The sequence below is a fragment of the Ursus arctos genome, unplaced genomic scaffold, assembly GCF_023065955.2.
Source record: "Ursus arctos isolate Adak ecotype North America unplaced genomic scaffold, UrsArc2.0 scaffold_17, whole genome shotgun sequence".
Classification (NCBI taxonomy): domain Eukaryota; kingdom Metazoa; phylum Chordata; class Mammalia; order Carnivora; family Ursidae; genus Ursus; species Ursus arctos.
This window is the reverse complement of record NW_026622841.1, coordinates 50,963,685-50,986,068: the sequence shown is the minus strand read 5'-3', so window position 1 is coordinate 50,986,068 and position 22,384 is coordinate 50,963,685. Positions and strand designations below refer to the sequence as shown.

General features: G+C 40.8%; 1 protein-coding gene across 11 annotated transcripts in view; it reads left to right on the top strand.

Moving 5' to 3' along the window:
- DLGAP1 (DLG associated protein 1) overlaps positions 1 to 22,384 on the top strand; it is an 843,835-nt gene that overhangs the window by 778,141 nt on the left and 43,310 nt on the right. For all 11 annotated transcript variants that reach the window (XM_026496025.3, XM_057313266.1, XM_057313260.1 and 8 more), the window contains 2 exons: positions 6,041 to 6,414; positions 18,064 to 18,155. In XM_026496025.3, coding sequence (XP_026351810.3) covers positions 6,041 to 6,414; positions 18,064 to 18,155 — 466 coding nt within the window. The remainder of the gene's footprint in view (positions 1 to 6,040; positions 6,415 to 18,063; positions 18,156 to 22,384) is intronic.

Sequence of the window (22,384 nt, the reverse complement as noted above, 5' to 3'; positions counted from 1 at the left end):
GCAGGTTTAGCGAATCACTGCAGCGAGCTCGACCTACCATTCATTGTCAGTTCAGCACTTCTGGGCCTCCTTGACGCGAAGCAGCAGCAGCAGCAAATTTCTCTTATTAGCAGCTCTGCCCTCGTCTGTGCCAAAATGCATTCCCAGGATGCCAGAACATTGGTCATTGCTAGCAAACATCCGTGTTGGTAACGCTTCCTTACCTCCTCTGTTGGCTTCCTTCAGCTTTTTCACTTCACTCTCAATGGGTCTCTACTTCTCAAATTCTTTTCTAGCTTTTATTAATATTCACAGTTCACTAGAGAATTATTCTTAGTGCCTCTCTGAGCTCTTACCTTGGTGGTTTCCCACGGTGCCTTATACAGAACTAGTCCATGCCTCAACCCAAGAGCCTTCAAAATCATTGGAAATTCTTCTGTCTTCCTTCTCTTGCAAACTAAACATCCTCTCTCCTTAATCCTCCCTTTGTAAGATATGGCTTTTCCTTCCTTGGAGCACTCTGCAATGTCCCCTTAAAGAGAAGAGCCCGGAATGAAATGCTGCATCACAATCCTGCCGTTGTTCTAGATATCACACTTGTACTCAGACACACCCTCTTAGAAATAGGCAGCTTACCTGATGTTAAAACCACAAGCCTATATGTGTGCACTGGTCCCTTTATGTCTAAGTTTACATCCTTTCACATTTCTTTTTTTCTTTTGGCCTCTTCACATCCTTTTGCTTTCTAGAATTGCCCGTAGTTTCAAGTTACCTCCCTCATACGTTCCTAATCCCACATGTACTACCTCTGCCCAGCCCGCTGGGTTTGCAAACGTTTCCCATCAGTGCTTCTCAAACTCACTCTGGGGATGGACTAGTTTGTTTGTTTGGCGTCCAATCTGTTGCAGATCGATATTTTGGTAAAAATGCAATAAAATGAATCACTGGATAAAGGAAATTTTAAAAAATGAGGCACCCGAAACCAAGCCCCAGTCTTCTTGTTAGATTCAATCAACGGAATAGTCTGTAGAAATGCTGTAAAAGTTTCTAGAAGTGTACTCCTCAATTTTCACGGCATATCTCACTATACGTTCATCAAATAGTTTGTGACTCGACACCTGTCTGTGGACCCCACTTTGACCAGTGCCATGCTATGTGCACAGGTGTGCTGGAAATGCCTAACAACTGGCTCTCTGAGGCAGGGATAGTATTTCCCAATTTCCATTGTGTAAACATTGACACCAAGGTCAGTTTCATGCTATCAATGAAATGTCACTAAACAGAGACTTGGGAAGAGATTTGCACAATTATCTAGCAAGCTAATAAGGGGCAGTTCCAGCATGTTGACCCCAGTTGATTTTTTTTTTTTTAAAGATTTTATTTATTTATTCGACAGAGATAGAGACAGCCAGCGAGAGAGGGAACACAAGCAGGGGGAGTGGGAGAGGAAGAAGCAGGCTCATAGCGGAGGAGCCTGATGTGGGGCTCGATCCCATAACGCCGGGATCACGCCCTGAGCCGAAGGCAGACGCTTAACCGCTGTGCCACCCAGGCGCCCCCCCCAGTTGATTTTTTTTAATCTTCTTCTGAGGGCTTGTTAAGCTGTTGTTGGCTGGACCAAATCACCCAAATCAAGAGACCTTTGCCCTCAACAGAAACTAGACAGTGGGCTGAGGCGGGCCTTCTCTCTCTGGTGGTCTTCCGCTCAGTAAGAGCCGACCATCTTATACAACTCAGCAAATTCAACGTTGACCATGACTTCCGCATACAAGCCAGCCACTGCCAAACGCAGATCTAATCACAACTTGCTTTGTGGTTAATAACGTCTGAGGATAACTTGTTTACATCAAAAAGGTGTTGTCTGACTGCTGTACGACTCTATGTATATGCATATTTTGGAATTCTTTTGTTGTCCTTCTGTAGTTCTTATGGGCTTGTTGTATTTGAAAGTGTTTTCTAAAAAGTAACAAGGAAGTGCTAAATAATTCCCCACTGGAGTTTTATGGTATATGACACATTAGCTTAGCCCTTCAGAAGGTATTTTTTTAAAGATTTATTGATTTGTTTGTTTATTTTAAAGAGAGAGCACCAGTTCAAGCAGGGGGAGAAGTAGAGGGAGAGGGACAAGCAGACTCCACGCTGAGCTCAGTCGGATGCTGAACCGACTGAGCCACCCGGGCGCCCCAGCCAGAACGTCTTATTAAGAAGATACAACACGTGGGGTTGAGCCTACATCTATTTTGTGGCCGCCTGACACGTGTGCTCTTGATCACAGAAGATAACCAGAGTGATAAGAAAGTCTAGATTTCTTTTTTTTCCAGAAAACCTTCAGCACTACAGACAAAAATAATTCCTGGCACAGGCCTTCCTGAGGCTTTCAACACTAGCATTATCTTTCCAAGCAGATAGAGACAATATTGAATCCTCGGCTAGAAGCTGAAATAGGATAGGAGTTTGTTCTCTCTCTCTCTCTCTCTTTTTTTTTTTTTTTACTACTTCTTCTTCTTCTTTTCCTCCTCCCCTCCCCCGCTTCTTCAATTTCTTAACTCAATGTAAAAGCCGGTCTCTGGGCTCTGGGCTCTGCAGTACCCTCTGAGTGAAAGCGATGTCATCAAAATGTGTCACTTTGCTCTTGCTGCCTCTTCTTATAAAAAGGAGTCCTTTCACCGACTTTGAGCTGGGTAGTAAGCCATGGGGATCCAAATAAGGAAAAAAAAATCAGTTTATTTGAAATGAACAAATAAATACATCAGGCAAAGGAAAGCAGTAATACTGGTGAAAGCACCGTATCTTTTCTAAGTTCCAACCGAACAAGAGGAGCACTCGTATTTTGTAATCCCTGTTTTGAGAATGTTTCTCTCAAACACGAGCAGCGTTTCACTTACGGTATATGAGCCGCTTATTTTCTGTCTTGACCAGATATGATTTATTTACTTGTGTTTCATCTTCTTGAACCTCATTCTACTGCACCCCTCTTGGCACTCAGACTCCAGTGGATTGTAAATTATTCACGGTGCTGAATCATGAGAGTAGAATTAGGCGGGGCAAAAAAAATCTTAGGAGAGAAGAAAGCAAAACCAGGGAAGAGTGATGCTGGGAAAAATTGGGAATTTGGTTGTATGAGTTTCTGGAGCAGTCTCGAATGCGGAAAGAATTGGGGCATGAGAAGGAAGGGGGTTGTGGGAAGTGTGAGTTGTCTGGGTCTCCCTTCTTCTCTGGCAGAGGGCATTCTTAAAGATTGGAATTCCTTCTCAATTTCTGTTTGATAATTGATGGGTGGTGCTTCTTTGAGTGTAACTACGGTAACTGTGGCAGATTTGTGCCAAGCCCCGCACTGCAGTGAGATCTCATAAGGAAGCCCCGCAAATTTAACACCATACATAGCACATGATTCCTGTCTTCTGTTCAGCTCCCTTCTTCGAGGTAAGGCAATCTCAAATTCTTACATCCTTTGGGCATTGGGGCGGCCTATCAGGAAAGCCATGTCCCCAGGATCCTTCCCACCCGATCTAACCCTAGTGGATTTCTAGCATTTCTGCTGCTGTCCTGCCAGTCCCCATTGATCAAAGGACGCAGAGTTACCCCTATTGATCCAGGAGGGGAGCTGACAACAGCCACCAGATGGCACCAAATTGCAGTTGGCCCCGGGGAGTGTCCCCAAACCCCATCATTACACTGGAAATAATGTGGCACCCTCCTTTCTATATGCCCCATATCACACATCACATCATGGCAAAATTTCTACTGTAAATCACAGCAAATGAAACAATACTCCATTTGGCTGCACTGTACAGTTTTGATTCTCCACACCGCAAGAGGCAACGGGGTAACTAACAACAAGCCATAAACAACCCCCAAAGATCAGACATTTCTTTGTTATATGTGGCATTTCATTTCTTTGGAATACAACGGGACCGCACGTCCTGAGCCTCCGTTTTCAACAAAATAATGAGTTCACACTGTAATGACTTGTTTTAAGAGAAGTAATAAAATGATCGGGTTTCACTAGATTGAAGAGATTGAGCCTATCCTACTTATGGTCACTCCCCCTCCCATCCAGTCTGGTCTTCCAATGAATAACTGAGACTGAGCCCCATCCTGAGCAGGGGTACCCTGCAAACCTCCCCGGGGAGCAGAAGGTAGCCCCACAGCAGGTAGGGTGTGTGACACTGAACTGAACTGAACTGGGGGAGGTGAACAAGCCGCAGTGTGTTTGCATCACCTAGCCCGAGGCTTCACTGGAGCCTAGTGGGAGAACCTGAGAACCTGAAACCCGTGGGGCTCTGCTTCTGGTTCTGCCCCTTGCAGGCCGGCCCTGGGAGCCTTCACCGGTTGCATGACCTCAGAGGCAACTTAGCTGAAAACTGTAGATGCTGGGCTGGGAATTACTGAGCTCTGTTCAAATTAAAGGATGTATTTAGTCCATGCACTAAGTTCAGGTGGAAGGTTTTCCCCAGGTGAGCCTCTAGCAGGCATTCATCCCGGTGGCTACATTTATATTGGTTACGTTACCCTCCCCCCCGCCCCCAGCACATGTATGTTCCATCAGGTAATCCTTAGGAAATAGCAAAATATTTCTGTCCGTATCTCTTTTACGGTTAAGGAAATTACTCCAAATCACAAGCCAGTGGAACCACAGCACAGCGTAATAGGATCCTTCTGTTTATTGTTCCTTATAGGACACTTCCTTTGAGTGGTCTCAGGAAATATCCTACATTTTAGAGTAAGCATTTCATTTAGTGAGATGGCCCAAGTGGCAGCTCGAACGAGAGCTGGGGTGGTGTGGTCAGGAGTAGCCGATTTGGTGTAACAGTGTCCACCTGCTGGGAGTGGGAAAGGCATGGGGGTATGCGACAGAAACACAACAGTTTGAGCCATTTTTTAAGAGGACTTAACAAAAGTCTTTAGAAAGCTGGCTCAGGAATCGTTCTTTTCCGTCAGGGAGTTCACTTGAAAACTTAATTATTCTTTGGGATCTGTATTGTGTACATCACGCTCCACAAATGGGAAGCTGAAAACCAGTGTGCAAAGCTTCTTCATATAACCTCAGAGTTCTGAGCAGGAAGTTGGAGAGAAGAGCAAAGGCTAGTTCAGCCAGAGCCTCAGGGAGGATCTTGACTACACTGTACCGGTCCAGAAAGGACACCTTTCTGCACAGACCCAGGCCCCCGAGTGGATTAAGTTGCCTTGAAGGAGAGCATTTTAGGGAGTAGGCTCGTACAAGCCACCCCCGCCCCCCACAGATTAAGAAACGAGGGAGACTACACTAGGATACTTTAGTGCAGTGTATTCCCTCTTAGAGGACATTTCTGCTCAGCAATAACAACAACAAAATTCAGAACAGAAGTTTATATAGTGAGCATCTATCCAGAGGAAGGAAGGAAGGAAGGAAGGAAGGAAGGAAGGAAGGAAGGAAGGAAGGAAGGAAGGAAGGAAGGAGGAAAGGGCTGTGTGGGGGAGCGACAAAGACAGGAAGGGAGAGAGGGTGGGATAGGAGGGAGGAAGAAGGAAAGGAAGAAACCGAGCCCAGGGAGCTGGGACAGCTCTGTGGGCCTTGCCCATCCCTGGCCACTTCCCACTGCGGTTAGGATCAGACCACACTTGCTCACAAGCTCTTTGCTTTCTTTCCACCACTGCAATCTTCTCCAGTGAGTTACCTTGTTTACCATGAGCTATATTTTGTATTTTCCTGAGCAGGCAGAGACTACCCTGGGCTTATCTATATGTATATGCATTCTCTCTCAGGGTGTACCGTTGCCTGGGAAGATTTCTACAGATGGCTCTCTTACGTTGATTCATCTTAACTTCCATTTCAGAAGCGTCCATCTTAGGGGTGGTGTTTTCCAGTCTTTTTCCCCTCAGTCTTGTGGGAGCATCACCTCATAGGAGGCTCAACTATCCCCCCGAAGCAGGGATCTCACTTACTCTATCAATGGACTTGTTTTCATGCTCAATGTCTTTGTGTGTTTCATGTGCCCTGATTTCCAGTGGATGTTAGTTACAATACAGAAATTAAAACCCACACAGAAATCACAGTGTCTCTGTTTTCACTGTCTTCCAGTGTCATCTTGCATTACAACATATAAGAAGACACCACCTCCAGTCCCACCCAGAACTACCACGAAACCTTTCATTTCTATCACAGCCCAGAGTAGCACAGAGTCTGCCCAGGATGCCTACATGGATGGACAGGGCCAGCGAGGAGATATTATCAGCCAGTCGGGACTGAGCAACTCCACAGAGAGCCTGGACAGTATGAAGGCTCTGACAGCCGCCATCGAAGCTGCAAATGCCCAGATCCACGGCCCTGCGAGTCAACACATGAGCAGCAACCCTGCCACGGTCACTACCACGACCACCATAGCCACCGTCACAACAGAGGACAGGAAGAAGGATCACTTTAAGAAAAATCGATGTCTCTCTATTGGGATACAGGTAACAGCCTCCCTTTCTGTCCTTTAAAATAGGGACCCCAAAACTCAAGAAATGTAGCACTTTTATTTTTCCAGAAGATTTGCCCTCTGGCAATTTGGGTGATAGGGCCATGAGTGGGACCGGATTTTCAAATGATTGGCTCTGGAATTCCTACATTGTTGAATGTGACTTTAAAAATTATGAAGATAATGTCTCTAGGCATTATTAGAGGCTGTTATTTTTGTCTTCTAAGTTGAATGTGTGACTCAAAGCATGAGGATAGCTAAACAAACGTGAACACAGTCACACACAAAGTGCCCTCAACTCCTGATGCACATTTTGATTCTCAAAAAAGGAGTGGACATCCAAGAATAACCTGGGTTACTGGGTTGTGTTATAGTATGCTCGGCACTATTGAGTAACCATCTGAGAACAAAAATGTGAATCACTTCTCATACACGTGGGAGGGAGGGAGAGAGCAAGACCAAAGTGACTGGTAGTGTAGAAAGCAATCACTCACATCGCAGCTTCATGAGCAAAGAATGTGCAGTAGTTTCAGCATAATTGTTGGTTATTTAATCATGCATTTCAAAAATGGTAGATAATTCAGCAGGCTTCTCAGTTCAGGCCAGTGTTTTCTGCTGCTCAAAGATAAGATCAAACTGATTCTTGTTTTTCACATCTGTTCAGCTTGGCTTACCCTGCTAGAAATTTCCCTCTCTCAATGGAGAAGAGTCATGCCTTTCTCCCTTTCTTGTTGTGCCATATCATGCAGGTGCCCTTTGAATAATAACTTCCTGACGTGGCGGCCAATAAATCTATTCACAATGAACCAACTCTATGGCACATCTAAAAGCCAGGCGTGGGGTAGGATTTCACAACGGTGATGTACTTTCACAGTGCATTCTGCACTGAGCACTTGTAAAGGGCAATTAAATTTTGTCTAGTAGCAATGAGTCAAATGGGTTTTTTTACTATATATAACCTGCAGGTTACCATAGCACAAGCTGTCAAGTTTCCTAAAAGAACCTGTGGCTTCGGTGCCTGGTACTAGAAGACACAGCAGGAGGCGCGTGCGCAAAGCCAGCCTCCATCCCCATGCCCACTCCCACCTCCCCCTAGAAGCTGACTGTTCTCCCAACTGCCCAAGGGATTTGGAGGAGTAGGGAAGAGCAGAGGCAGGTCCTCCGTGCTGTCCTGGGTGAATGACGCCATCTTCCTGAGCCTGTTTCCGTAACTATCCCTCACAGGATTATTTTGAGGATTGGGTTTACAAATTCCTGCTTCCTATGGGAATACAGAATTTCAATTTGGGATGAGAAAATTCTAGATGTGAATGATGGTGATGGTAGAACAACACTGTGAACTATACACTTAGAAGGGGTTAAGATGAAGAATGTTATGATATGTATATTTTACCCATGATAAAAAAAAAATCTACCTTCCTTATCTGGCACATAGCTGGCATGAAGCCATGTTAGTTTTCTTCTACTTCCTTGATGTTCAGTTAAGTTTTTTCTTTATGTTACATTATTTTTTAATAGATAATATATTCCTCTGGCTCAAAATTCAGAAGTTGTACAAAGGCGTTCAGTGGGTGCCTGGGTGGCTCAGTCGTTAAGCATCTGCCTTTGGCTCGGGGCACAATCACAGGGTCCTGGGATCGAGCCCCACATCAGGATCCTCTGCTAGGAGCCTGCTTCTTCCTCTCCCACTCCTCCTGCTTGTGTTCCCTCTCTCGCTGGCTGTCTCTCTCTGTCAAATAAATAAATAAAATCTTAAAAAAAAAAAAAAAGGCATTCAGTAACTAATGTCCCTCCCATTCTTATTTAATAGCCCATCGGTTCTCCTTGCCAGAGGAAATTAATATAACCAACATTTGCATCTCCATACAGAGATACTTTGTGCATATTCAAGCAAATATGTTTTTTAATTTATTCCCCTTTTTTCACCCAGATGTTAGCATATACCTCACACTATTCTATATCTTGCCTTTTGCACTTAATAATAGCATATTTTAAAGATAGTTGTTTGTCAGTCTTACTGTTTATTTAAAAGCTTCTATATATCCATCTCAATCACCTCCCAAGTCTGCCAGTTGGTCTCCTAGGTTCTTCTCCAAATAATTCTTTTTTAAGATTTTTTTTTTTTTTTGAGTAATCTCTACACCCAACTTGGGGTTCAAACTTACAACCCCGAGATCAAAAGTCAACGCTCTCCTGAGCCAGCCAGGCACATCTTCTCCAAATAATTCTTACTCAGAATAAAGCATTCATATACATGAAATCCACCTTATATTATTGTCAGTTTCACGCAGTAAGAAGGAACTACTGTGAAATCCACATGTAATGTTGGGGAGAAAGTTTTGTTTCAGACACCATCCTGCCACTTAAATATTTGAATATTTTAGTGAGTGGACAAAATTGCTCTAACTCTGTCTCCATTGTTCACTACTGTAGAGACTAGATGGAAGTATTGAGTACTTTATGTGGTTGTCTCATTTAGGCCCTACAACAACCCTATGGCATAGGTGATATGATTATCTCTTCCTTATAGATGAGAACACAGAGTGGTTGAGTAACTTGCCCAAGGCCACACATCCTACATTGACAGCCTAGATTGTTCCTTGATGCTTAATGTGACCATGCCATACCCCTTCTTTGATGGAGAATAATAAGTAAAAATTCAAAATGCAAAATTTTCATCAAATTTCATTACACTGTAACCTAATTTAAATCCTAATCCCCAAAATATATAACACTAGGATCTTGGACTCTTTCCCACCCTTTACCTCTTTAGGGTGAGAGTTTCCAAACCTTCCACAACATTTTTAATTTAATCCATGCCTAGTAGCTAACATTACAGTCATTTACTTTACAACCTGTGTGAGTTTAGGCCAAATACTTAATGGTTCCAGTTTCCTCATCTGGAAATTGAGAGTAACAGTCGCTGTCTCACAGGGTATTTTATTACAGGTTGTAGTAAAAATAGGCTGATACGTGGGATGTCTGGGTGGCTCAACTGGTTATGTGTCTGCCCTCGGCTCAGGTCGTGTTCCCAGGATCCTGAGAACCTGAGCATCCGGCTCCCTGCTCAGCAGGGACTTTGCTTCTCCCTCTCTCTGTGCCTCCTCCCACCCCTGCTTGTTCTCATTCCCTCTCTCTCTCTCAGATGAATAAATAAAATCTTTTAAAAAAATTGACTGATACAATATATGTAAGGTTCTAAGTGTAATGGGCTCACTAAATATTAGCTCTAGTTGTTATTATTATTCACTTCCTTTCAAATCAAAGTCAGCCAAACATGCTGAAATTTTATTTGCCAAGAGTTTTCTTAATTTTTTTCAGGACAGAGATATAATCACTATGCAATTTCTTGAAACATTTTGAAAGTCGCTCCACAAATATAAATAATCACCTAAATATGTAAGAGTGGTGACATTTGTGCATTTTGGGATCTAAGGGGGTAAAAGTCACAAAGATAAGTTTACATAGAATGAGTAAATCTTAGAAGATGACAACACTTTGATGCAAATCAGCTGTCGGTTTAGATAGGTGGGGTGGGGCTCGAAAGCAGAGTGCAATGTCCTCCATCCTTGTCCTTGCGACCCCTGCATCCTTTCTTTCTCCCTTTCTCTATTCATTGAGGATCATGGTTCTTAAGGGCAATAACTATCATGCATCATTGGGCAAAGTTTCATTGGGCAATTTTGCTACTACCCCATATTGTAAAGCTGCGATATCCTACTTTGGCTGATACTCTAAGCCTTTTTCATGACCGGGGTGCAGCCACGTGGAACCAGTTAGAATCCCATTCAGGAAAACATAAACCATACTCAGTTCTCAAACAGAGGCAGTTTGATACACAATGTTGGTTCCACAGGTATGGGAAGGTGGAGAGAGCAATAATGGGACGCATGAAGCAATTACCACTTCTAGCACTAAGGGAGTAAAAAGAGAAAGGTGGGGTTCCCAGCATTGAGGAGCTCAGGGGATAGTCCCCAGTACAGCCAGCCTCGGACCACCGCGGCAGGTGTGGTCAGCTGGTGCTGGGACATCCAGGGGAGCGGCACATAAGGAGGAGCACAGCTGCCCTCGCATGCTGGAGCAATGCCAACAGAAGGTGGAAACAGAGAGAAGGCCCCCTCCCCTCCTCCCACCTTCCTTTGTTAGAATATAACTGGAAGCTAGCCAGCAATGAAGCCTGGGGAATGTAGTTTGCAGAGTCCTGGCCCCAGTGCCATAGAGCAGGTGGGTACAGAATATGGCCCTGGAGCTACTAGACAATAAGTAAGTCACTAGAAAAAGGCACTTGGTCCAATAAATAAATAAACCATAAGCATGTATATTAAAAAGCTTGAGATGCATAGGGTGAATTCGTAGTCTTAGTTCACTTAGCTCTTAAGTCTTAGAATACTTACTTGGCATTCTAGTGGGAACATTTCATGGCACTAAATATGATTCTAGAATAACCTGAAGTATGTATTCTGTTTATAATATGGCTCCAAAATTCAAGTTAACTACTTTATCTGGTGCTTTTTCTGGCGGTCTAGTGCTGGGCGGGTCAGGGGAGGGTAACTAGTTGCTTCAGATTTAAAGCAAAGTTGTATGTCTTCTAAAAGTCAAGAGTCATGTTAAGGGTAATTTGTTTTCCTTAAAATTACAAAATAAGTAGTATATGCGTACAGCATTGTTGTAAAGGATTCATACAGTATGAAAGGATACAGTACGAAATATGAAATGCCCCCATCTTTACTTCTGACTCCTACTCCCTTCCCCGAAGGTAGGAGGGGTTTACACCATCGTTTAGTCTCTTAAGAGTAATTTCATGTACAGAGGAGTTTCACGTAGCAGCTTTAGACCTTAAGCTTTCCACCTCCGGATATTAGACTGTGGCTTCCCTCCGTGATCAACGAACTCACGCTGTAGAGCGGCCTCAAAGAGCTTTAAGCTTAATCTTCACATTACCTAAATTGCGGTTGCTTTCTCATTCTTTGAATTAAAAAGAAGAGAAAACTAAGTTATCTGAGATTGCACTCCAAAGATTTACGTACTTATTTCCCTTAATGCTTGTCCAACTGTGCAGAGATACATGGCATGACCCCATGTGAAGGAAGAATCCAACTGCCAAGTTGGGTGAACTATTTCAGAGAATGACACAAACCAAGTGAGTTGTTACTATTAATTAAAAGAGGGCCTTGAGAAATAAAAGGTCACATCATGTCTGATTCGTAATCAATGGACTTAAACCAATGGAGGAAAGCCATGGAGGTAGTATGAGAAAGAGCCTCTCCTTGGCCAGACTCTAGTCAGGCTGCTCTGAATTCTCTTCCCGTCTAGGCCTTGACTTTTGTACTTGTGTGTCCATCTTTGCATCACTCAATTTTAGTGAAAATCCTGCTAAGTCAGCTTAGCCAGAATGCCCCAAGACTGGTGTCCGGGCATGTTCCTCATCTGATCATGTTCTCCATCCTCCATCATCCCCCAGCTGATGCCTGACCACCCTGGCCTGCCTTCAACAAGGACCCTGTGAGGTCCCCTCTTATCCCCGATGTCTCCTTTCTATAATCTACCCACTAACATCTTCCCACCCTGCTCTTTGGCTATAAATTCCTACTTTTTCAAGTTGCATTTGGAGTTGAGCCCAAGTCCACTGTGGTCCCTATGCCTATGACAATAGTACCCCTGAATAAAGTGTACCTTGACAATTCTTTAACAAGTGTCATGAATAGTTTTTTCTGTGACAGTACTGTAACAGTCAGACTTTGTAAATTTTATTTTGATGTCCTTGAAATCAGAATCAGTGCATATTCAGGAACAGATTTTTTAGGGGGACTTATCTCAAGTCAAAATTCCAGAGATAATTTTAATGGATTCCAAAAAGAAGAGGTAGTATAGTCATGGTTTCCAACCACTACATATTAAAACTAGAAATTAATGCTAAGCAGATAACAATAGCTTACCATCTAAAAATATTAAAAAATACTCTAAATAACGTTTGGATGAAGGAGGAAATTCAAGATTATCGTGAAATATGGGATGCTTGGGTGGCTCAGTCGTTAAGCGTCTGCCTTCGGCTCAGGTAATGATCCCAGGATCCTGGGATTGAGTCCCACATCGGGCTCCTTGCTTGGTGGGGAGCCTGCTTCTCCCTATCCCTCTGCCACTCCCCCTGCTTGTGCTCTCTTTCTCTCTTTCTGACAAGTAAAGTCTTAAAAAAAAAAAAAAGATTATTGTGAAATAAATGACGAGAATTGTATAAATCATCACTATGGGTTGTGGCTCTAGCTATGATCTCAGAAGAATTCATAGCCCTAAGTTCTTCCATAGTTAAGAAAGAAATATTACAATATAAACAAAACATTCAATTCATAAAACTACAAAAGAACAATAAATTGAAAGGAATTATTAATGATGAAAGTAAAGATAAATGCATTGGAAGACAAAAACAGAGCAACAGCAATAAAAACTAAAGTAGAATTAATACATTAAACCAAAATTGGTTCTTTGGGGAAAAAAATAAATAATAAGTCTGACTGAGAGGGAAAACACAAATCAACGATATTAGAAATTACAAAGCCTTTTCATTTTTTTTTTTTAAGATTTCATTTATTTATTTGACAGAGAGAGAGACAGCCAGTGAGAGAGGAAACACAAGCAGGGGGAGTGGGAGAGGAAGAAGCAGGCTCCTAGCAGAGGATCCTGATGTGGGGCTCGATCCCAGAACGCTGGGATCACGCCCTGAGCCGAAGGCAGACACTTAACGACTGCGCCACCCAGGCGCCCCAAAAATTATAAAAAATTCTTGTGACAATTTTATGCTGGTAAATTTTAAGGTCAAAATAAAATAGACAAATATGTAAATTAGCAATGCTAATGTAAGAGGAAGTATAAAATCTTCCTGAGTGGCTCAGTTGGTTAAGTATCTGCCCTAGGCTCAGGTCCTGGGATCAAGACCTGCATCAGGCTCCTTGCTCAGCGGGGAGTCTGCTTCTCTTCTGCCTGCCATTCCCCCTCTTGTGCTCTCTCTCTCTGACAAATAAATAAATAAAATCTTAAAAAATAAAAAATAAAATCTGGGAGAAGAAATCTAATAACCATAGAATATATTACCCAAAAAAGTAAAAAATATACCTCCCCAAAATGGTAGAGTAGGATAGATTCACAGAGAATTCCCAACATTCAAGAAGCAAATAATTCCTGTTTTATTTAAAGTATTTAATAATACTGGAGAGCCTGGATGGCTCAGTCAGTGGAATGTGTGACTCATGATCTCGGGGTTGTGAGTTTGAGCCCCGTGTTAGGTGCAAAGACTACTTTTTAAAGATTTTATTTGGAGAGGGAGAGAGAGTGTGCAAGCACAAGCAGGGGGAGTAGCAGAGAGAGGGAGAAGCAGACTCCCAGCTGAACAGGGAGCTGGATGCAGGACTCGATCCCAGGACCCCAAGACCATGACCGGAGCCAAAGGCAGACATTTAACTGACTGAGCCACCCAGGAGTCCCGAGATAACTTTTTAAAAAATAAAATCTTAAAAGAAAAGTATTTAATAATACAAGAAGAGACGTCAAGATTCTCAATATATTTTATCAAACAAACATAACTCTGATACTCAAACTTGGAAGAGCACAAGATAAAAATTATTAGAAAATGCTTATAAATACAGATGCAAAAATTCTAACTAAATTTGAGAATATATCCAAATACATATTTTTAAAAATAATATACCACTACCAAATAGTGCATGTTATAGAAATTCAAAGTTATTTTAGCTGTAGGGGGGAAAATATGATATCACAATACATGCTAAGAAATATAGTATTCAATAAAATTCAGAAGGCATTCCAACTGTTAACAGGATAAAAAAAATCTATAAGAAACCTAATTAAACATATTTAAAGGTGAAATGGTAGAGACATTCTAATTGGATTCAGAAACTAGAAATAGATGCCTATTTTCACAGATTGATTCAGTACTATTTGCCCTTATTAGCCAATACACAAAGCAAGAAAGTGAAATGTGGTCTAAACTTTCCAAAGAAAGAGTAAAATTGCTTTTATTTGTGGATAACATGCATGTCTATAGAAAATCTAATGGAAACCACTGAATAATGATTAGAATTCACTACAGTCAAAGAATACAATATAAATACAGGGAAATCAATAATGTTTCTGTATATTATTAATAAACAGAAAATGTAATGGAACAAAACAAGTCCATTCACATTAGTAACAAAACCTGTAACAGGATTGAGCTTCACAAAGAATAATCAATACCTATCTGAAAATAATGTAAAAACTTCCCTTATATAAAACATAATCTGAATAAGTGGAAAACTATTCAATATTCCTGCACAGGAATACTCCATAGTATAAAGATAGCAATTCTCTCAAAAGTTATATATTGAATTAAATAAACTGAAAGAAACTGTAATAAAAATTCCAATGCGATTTTTTTTTTTTTTTTTTTTTTTTTTTAGATTTTATTTATTGATTTGACAGAGAGACAGCAAGAGAGGGAACACAAGCAGAGGGAATGGGAGAGGGAGAAGCGGGCTTCCCGCCGAGCAGGGTGCCCAATGCACGGCTTGATACCAGGACCCTAGGACCATGACCTGAGCCAAAGGCAGACGCTTATTGACTGAGCCTCCCAGGCACCCCTCCAATGTGATTTGTATCACTAGATAGAAGCTGGAAGGAGAGGGGCACCTGAGTGGCACAGCGGTTAAAGCGTCTGCCTTTGGCTCAGGGCGTGATCCCAGCGTTCCGGGTTCGAGCCCCACGTCAGGCTCCTCCTCTATGAGCCTGCTTCTTCCTCTCCCACTCCCCCTGCTTGTGTTCCCTCTCTCGCTAGCTGTCTCTATCTCTGTCAAATAAATAAATAAAAAATCTTTAAAAAAAAGAAGCTGGAAGGAGGGATTTGACAATTTATTTAGAAATTAATATTCCAGAATAACCTAGAAATTTGAAAAATTACATTAAAAAAGAATTACAGGAGGAGTCATGCCATAGAAAATATCAAGATTTACTACAAAATTATATTAGGGAAAAAAATGGGAGAATAATAAGACCAGAAGATTAGGAGACCAAAAACGGGGCTATATACATGGGAATGTATGGGTGAAGTTTGGTAGAACATAAAGTTGGCATCTCAAATAAAAAAAAAATTGAATTATGGGACGCCTGGGTGGCTCAGTCGTTAAGCGTCTGCCTTCGGCTCAGGGTGTGATCCTGGCGTTCTGGGATCGAGCCCCACATCAGGCTCCTCTGCTGGGAGCCTGCTTCTTCCTCTCCCACTCCCCCTGCTTGTGTTCCCGCTCTTGCTGGCTGTCTCTCTCTCTGTCAAATGAATAAATAAAATCTTAAAAAAAAAAAATTGAATTAGTTAATAAAAGGAGCCAGAACAATTGGTGATCCATGTAGGGAAAATATGTTAAATCTCTACTTTGTTTCTTTTCTTTTTTTTTTTTTTAAAGATTTTATTTATTTATTTTAAAGATTTTATTTATTTATTCGACAGAGATAGAGACAGCCAGCGAGAAGGGAACACAAGCAGGGGGAGTGGGAGAGGAAGAAGCAGGCTCATAGTTGAGGAGCCTGATGTGGGGCTCGATCCCAGAATGCCGGGATCACGCCCTGAGCCGAAGGCAGACGTCTGCTTAATGACTGTGCCACCCAGATGCCCCTCTACTTTGTTTCTTAAGCACAAACATTTCAAGACAGTGGATTTAAGAAATAAATATGAAAAAGAAAAATGAAAGCATAAAAGTAAATACAAGAGAACTTTAAAAAAATATGCTGAGGGTAAAGAATGCCATTCCAAACCATATTAGATTTCACCACATAGGGATTTTAGGATTCTATGAAGGGCAAAGTTTAAAACACAAATAATAGGGACACCTGGCTGGTTCAAGTGATAGACCATAGGGCTGTTGATCTCAGGGTTATGAGCTTGAGCCTCATGTTGGATGCAGACATTACCTAAAAATAAAAAATTTTTTTAAAGATTTATTTATTTATTTATTTGTGAGAGACAGAGCTTGAGTGCAGGGGGAGGGGCAGAGGGAGAGGGAGAAAGAAATTTAAGCAGCCTTCCCGCTGAGAGCAGAGCCTGATGTGGGACTTGATCCCACAACCCTGAGATCATGACCCAAGCCAAAACCAAGAGTTGGAAGCCTAACCAACTGTGCCACCCAGGCGCCACTAAAAATAAAATCTTAAAATAAGGGGAAAAAAGCAAATGATAAACTGAGAGGAAATATTTTTAGTATATATAACCAAGAAGAAAATAAAAAATAATTCAATGGGATAAAAACACAAAAACAAGCAAAGGATATAATAGGCAATTTACAGATAGAAGTACAAGAGGCCAATAAATATTCTTCACCTGTGATACTAGCAAAAATTTTAAAGTTTGCCATATTTAGTATTGGTGAGTGTATAGGAAAATGGAAATTCCCATACATCAATTACGGCAGGATGATAAATGCTTTGAAAAGCAGTTTGGCAATATCCCTTACTGTTGAACACATTCAGTATCTTTCCATCTAACATTTTGACTTCTAAGGATTTTTCCCACATAACATTTGCGCAATTTTTCTAATTATTCTAAATTGCTCTGATACATGTGCAATATTAATTGTAATACTAGATAATAGCAACAAAGAGAAAATTACCCTGATGCCCTTGTTGCTTACACAGTCATTAAAAGGAATATTTATGTAGGGAACAAAAGGATTAAGATAGATCTATATCTACATACACAATAAAATATCCAAATGATAACAGTGTTAATGAATAAAGCAAATTGCAGAAAATGTAAATATAGTGTAACTTCATCTGTGTACATTAAATACTAATAATCATTTACATATATATTATACATATTAATAGACGGACAAATGTGCTGCAAAGGCTTGAAAGTGATCCTTGGGGGGCTTTATCTTTCTACAGTTTATATTTATGTACTTTAATTTCATAGAACTTACATTAAATTGCTTTTATATTTAGAAAAAATAATATATTAAATATGCAGAAAAAAAGAGGAAAAAATCTAATTGCTCTGAATAGTCGTAACATTTATTTCAAATTTAGGTTCGTCACATAGGCTACCATTTAAATATAGATACATTTTCCATGTGAACTGTAGTCTGTACACACACAGCTATTTAAGAACCATGGCATGGTATTCAAAGTCAATTTCTTAGTTTAAGGTGGAAAAATGAAAATACTATATAGTTTATCTTAAAAAAATAGTACCTAAATCTCTCAATATCAACAATTCTAACTACAATAAATGAAATTTCTTCCTTCTTTTGTATTTCGTTATCTGCAAATTCAAAACTTCCAAGAACCTATTTCCAATGCAGTGAGTGCTCCTTTCTAATATAGTGCTCATAGGTAAGCACATAGCACATACTCACAGGTCTATGGAGCAACCATAGACATTTATCTTAAGAGTGAATAAAATTTCATTTTACTAAGATCAGCAGAGTCAAAGCACATGCTAACAGTGTAGTGATGGCCCTCATCAAATACACAAATATTGAACAAAAAGGGTACAAATCACCTAACATTCCAGTAGTACTGCAGATGTTTCTGTTAAATGTGACATTGGTTTTTCAAGAAAGATGACTAAAATGGGGCACCTCTACCTATTTGGTTATTTCCTCAGGTGGATGATGCTGAAGAGCCTGACAAAACAGGGGAAAATAAAGCACCCAGTAAGTTCCAGTCCGTAGGAGTGCAAGTAGAAGAAGAGAAGTGGTGAGTCCATTTGCATTTGTCCTCTTTCGTCTTGATATTGGCAAGTATGGTACTAGTATTTTCCCCTGACATAAACCTACAAGATTCAATGATATTTGCCATTAACTTTGGAAGCATTTAGCTGATCCCCTCCTCTACTTTAATACTGGAGACCACTCAATTTAAGCTTTTGCTAGAATCTTAGAGTAAGCACATCACATCCACATCCACATAAACACTGTATGCAGTACTGTTGTGTTGCCAAACCATTCTTCAAAAAACTTCCCCATTTTGGACGGTAGACTTTTTAAGAAAAGAGGACTTATTCCTATTTTTATTCTAGTACTTAATTGTGTCTGGTGTTTAGTATGCACTCAATGATGAAGGAAGGAAGGAAGGAGAAGATCTATCATTATCTTGAATCATCAGTTCCTTTAGATTTCTGCTTAAAATAATCTTACTCTAGAGTCTTAATATCTAGAATTGGGAAATTTAGAGTTTCAGAAACTAGAAGGAACTTCTGAGGTCCCTACATTCATTTTATGAATGAGAACTTGATCCAGAGATGTATGTGAGTTTCTCAATCAAACTGTGAGGTACATGATGGGTGGAACTGTGTTTTATTGATAGTAGTACTCCCAGATTCTAGAACTGTGTTTTCACATACTAAGTATACAATATATATTGGTGAATGAAATAGAACTGCAGTTACAGTAGGAGAAATAGCTCTGTATTATAAAGCAGACTATCATTTCAACTTTGCCACTAACTTTCTGTGTGTTGATTAGAAGGAATCAGTTGGATGTCATCCATCCATCCATCCATCCATCCATCTATCCATCCAATAAATATCTATGGATTGCCTCCTACATGCAAGGCTACATGCAATATAAACTAAGTATCTGGAAAAAGGTTATGCATCAATTTATGGAAGGGGTGCAATTTTAGAGCCTTCTGGTATTGACAGTGCACTTGTACCTAACAGGTTTTCAATATATGTATATATAATATTTTCTATAATTTCATATAATTATACAATGTTGGAAGCCCAGAAAATCAATACAACCATTCTGGAAACTAATATGACAAAAGTCGGCAATAATTATATATGTATCCATACCCATTGACCCTATAAACACATTCATGGAGCTTTCCTGAATGAAATTACTCAAAGGAAGGGAAACAATTGCAGAACATTATCTATCATTGTAGAAGAAAAATAATAATTATCAAATGTCAAACATTGTGAGAATAGTTTTGTAAATTTTAGCACATCACCAAGGTAGAAATAAATAGCTATTAAATGTATTTTGCAAAGAAGATACAGAAACATGGGGAAATCCATGAACGACCTCGTGGTAAGAAAACATATTTTTCCTTTCCCCACTGGACCAATCTGCTTGTTTTCCTCCATGGCGTGGTGGTTAAAAGCACAGACTCTTGAGCCAGAACACCTAGATTCAATCCTGGTTCTACCGTATGCCAGGTGGGACCCTTGATCAAATTAATAAATAGCTTTGTGTCTTGGTTTCCTTATATGTAAAAAGGGGGATAATAGGTGGTTTCTGGTCCAGCATGCGAGGAATTTAGACGTTGTCACTCTGTCCTAATAAGTAAAAAGGTAACAAACTAAAAAATCAACAATTCTTCAGTCAGAGAAGTGAGGGCACAGGGCAAACCACTGCCCCCAAAACTGAAGAGACAGACATACAGATACAGAAAAAAACAGAGTAGAAATCCACAAGCAAAAACCTCCATGGGAAGCAGTGCCAGGGTAGGAACACCTAAACTGTATTGACAAATTGCTAGAGGTTCAGTGAGGACAAGCCTGAGAGTGAAATACTTCAGGGGGACCCAGTAATGGGGGGAAGGGGGTGTCTCCACAGTTTTGTAAGTTACCTCCAGGAGGTTACCAAGCCCTCACAGTGAATACCAAAGAAAACTCCCCTGGTGCTTCTAGCAGAGAGAGGAGGAAGGAAACTATCTTGAAATATGCCAGAGCATTCTAAACAAGATCTGCCCTCAGGAGAAACTATTTTACCAGAGCCTAACCTGCTGGAGTATTATCAGAGTTCAAACTACCTGAGGGAATGGAAATACCCAACTCCAGCTCCCTCTAGCCTTACATGTAGAAGTGGAACACCCAACCCCTGCCTCCCTAGCCATTCTGCCTTTACACAGGGTGGAGAGAAACTGAAAAGCACTATTGAAGTTCATGGTCCAGGGGTGCAGGTTTACCAAAAGATCTCCTAATCAATCAGAATGCTTCCCCTCCCCCACACCTAACCACCACATTACTAAAGGCCTATTCACTACAGTTTATTTATTTATTTTTAAAGATTTTATTTATTTATTCGACAGAGATAGAGACAGCCAGCGAGAGAGGGAACACAAGCAGGGGGAGTGGGAGAGGAAGAAGCAGGCTCATAGCAGAGGAGCCTGATGTGGGGCTCGATCCCACAACACCAGGATCACGCCCTGAGCCGAAGGCTGACGCTTAACCGCTGTGCCACCCAGGCGCCCCTCACTACAGTTTATTTTACCCAGGACACCATGTATACTTTTCAACAATAATTTACAAAGCACACTAAAAGGTAAAAAGCACAGTTCAGGGGCGCCTGGGTGGCACAGTCGTTAAGCGTCTGCCTTCCGCTCAGGGCGTGATCCCGGTGCTCTGGGATCCAGCCCCACATCAGGCTTCTCCGCTGGGGGCCTGCTTCTTCCTCTCCCACTCCCCCTGCTTGTGTTCCCTCTCTCGCTGGCTGTCTCTCTCTGTCAAGTACATAAATAAAATCTTAAAAAAAAAAAAAAAAAAAGCACAGTTCAGAGTGACCGAACAAACATCAGAACCAGAATCAGATATGGCAGGACAATTAGAATTATCAGACCAGGAATTTTTTTAAACTATGATTAATATGCTAAGTGCTTTGATGGAAAAAGTAAACAGCATGTAAGAACAGATGGAAAATGGAAGCAAAGAGATGGAAAGTCTAAGAAAGAATAAACAAGACTTGCTAGGGATCAAAAACACTGTAACAGAAAGGAAGACTGCCTTTGATGGGCTCATTAGTAGACTAGACACAGCTGAGCAAAGAATCTCTGAGCTTGAGGGTAAAATAATAGAAACTTCCAACACTAAAAAGCAAAGAGAAACAAACTGGAAAAACAAAACAAAACAAACAAAACACCAAAAACAAAAACCAGGATTTCCAAAAACTACGGGACAATTATAGAAGAAATAACACATGCATAATAGGAATACCAGAAGGAAAAGAAAGAAAGGAAAAAGAAGCAAATATTTAAAGAAACAGTAACTGATAATGTCCCCCAAATTAATGTCTGACACCAAACCACAGATCCAGATCTTAGAAAAGATCTAGCAGGATAGATGTCCAATACACTACACCTAGAGATATCATATTTATGGAAAACCAAAAGGAGAAAGTCCTGAAAGGAACAAAAGAAGAAAAAAAAAACACCTTTCCTATAGTGGGGCAAAGACAAGAATGAATGTGACTTTTCTTCAAAAAACATGCAAGTTGGGGCGTCTGGGTGGCTCAGTCATTAAACCTCTGTCTTCGGCTCAGGGCATGATCCCAGAGTCCTGGGATCAAGCCCCGTATTGGGCTCCTCTGCTGGGAGCCTGCTTCTTCCTCTCCCACTTCCCCTGCTTGTGTTCGCTCTGTCGCTGGCTGTCTCTCTCTCTCTCTAATAGATAAAATCTTTAAAAAAAAAAAAAAGCATGCAAGTAAGAAAAGAGTGGAGGAAAATATTAAATATTTGAAGGGAAAAAAGCCCACCAACCTAGAATTCTGTACTCTAAAATTATCCTTCAAAAGTGAAGGAGAAATAAAGGCAAACAAATATTGAAGAAATTTGTTGTCAGTAGACTGCCTTGTGAGAAATGTTAAAAAGTTCTTAGGGGCACCCACCTGACTCAGTTGGGGAAGCACACAACTCTTGCTCTCAGGGTCAGGAGTTCAAGCCCCATGTTGGGCACAGAGATTACTTAAAAATAAACAAACAAATTAAAAAAAAAAAATCTTCAGAGAAAAGGAAAATGATATAGGCCAGAAATAAATCCACATAAAGAAAGGAAGAGTCTATAAAAGAAGAAGAGCATCTGAGAAAGAACAAGTGAAGGCAGAATAAAGACTTATTTTTCTTATTCTTTTTTCTTCGTGTCTTTTATCTCATAAGTTTCCCAACAAACCAGTGAGAACTCTCAACTCAAACACAGAGCTTGTCCA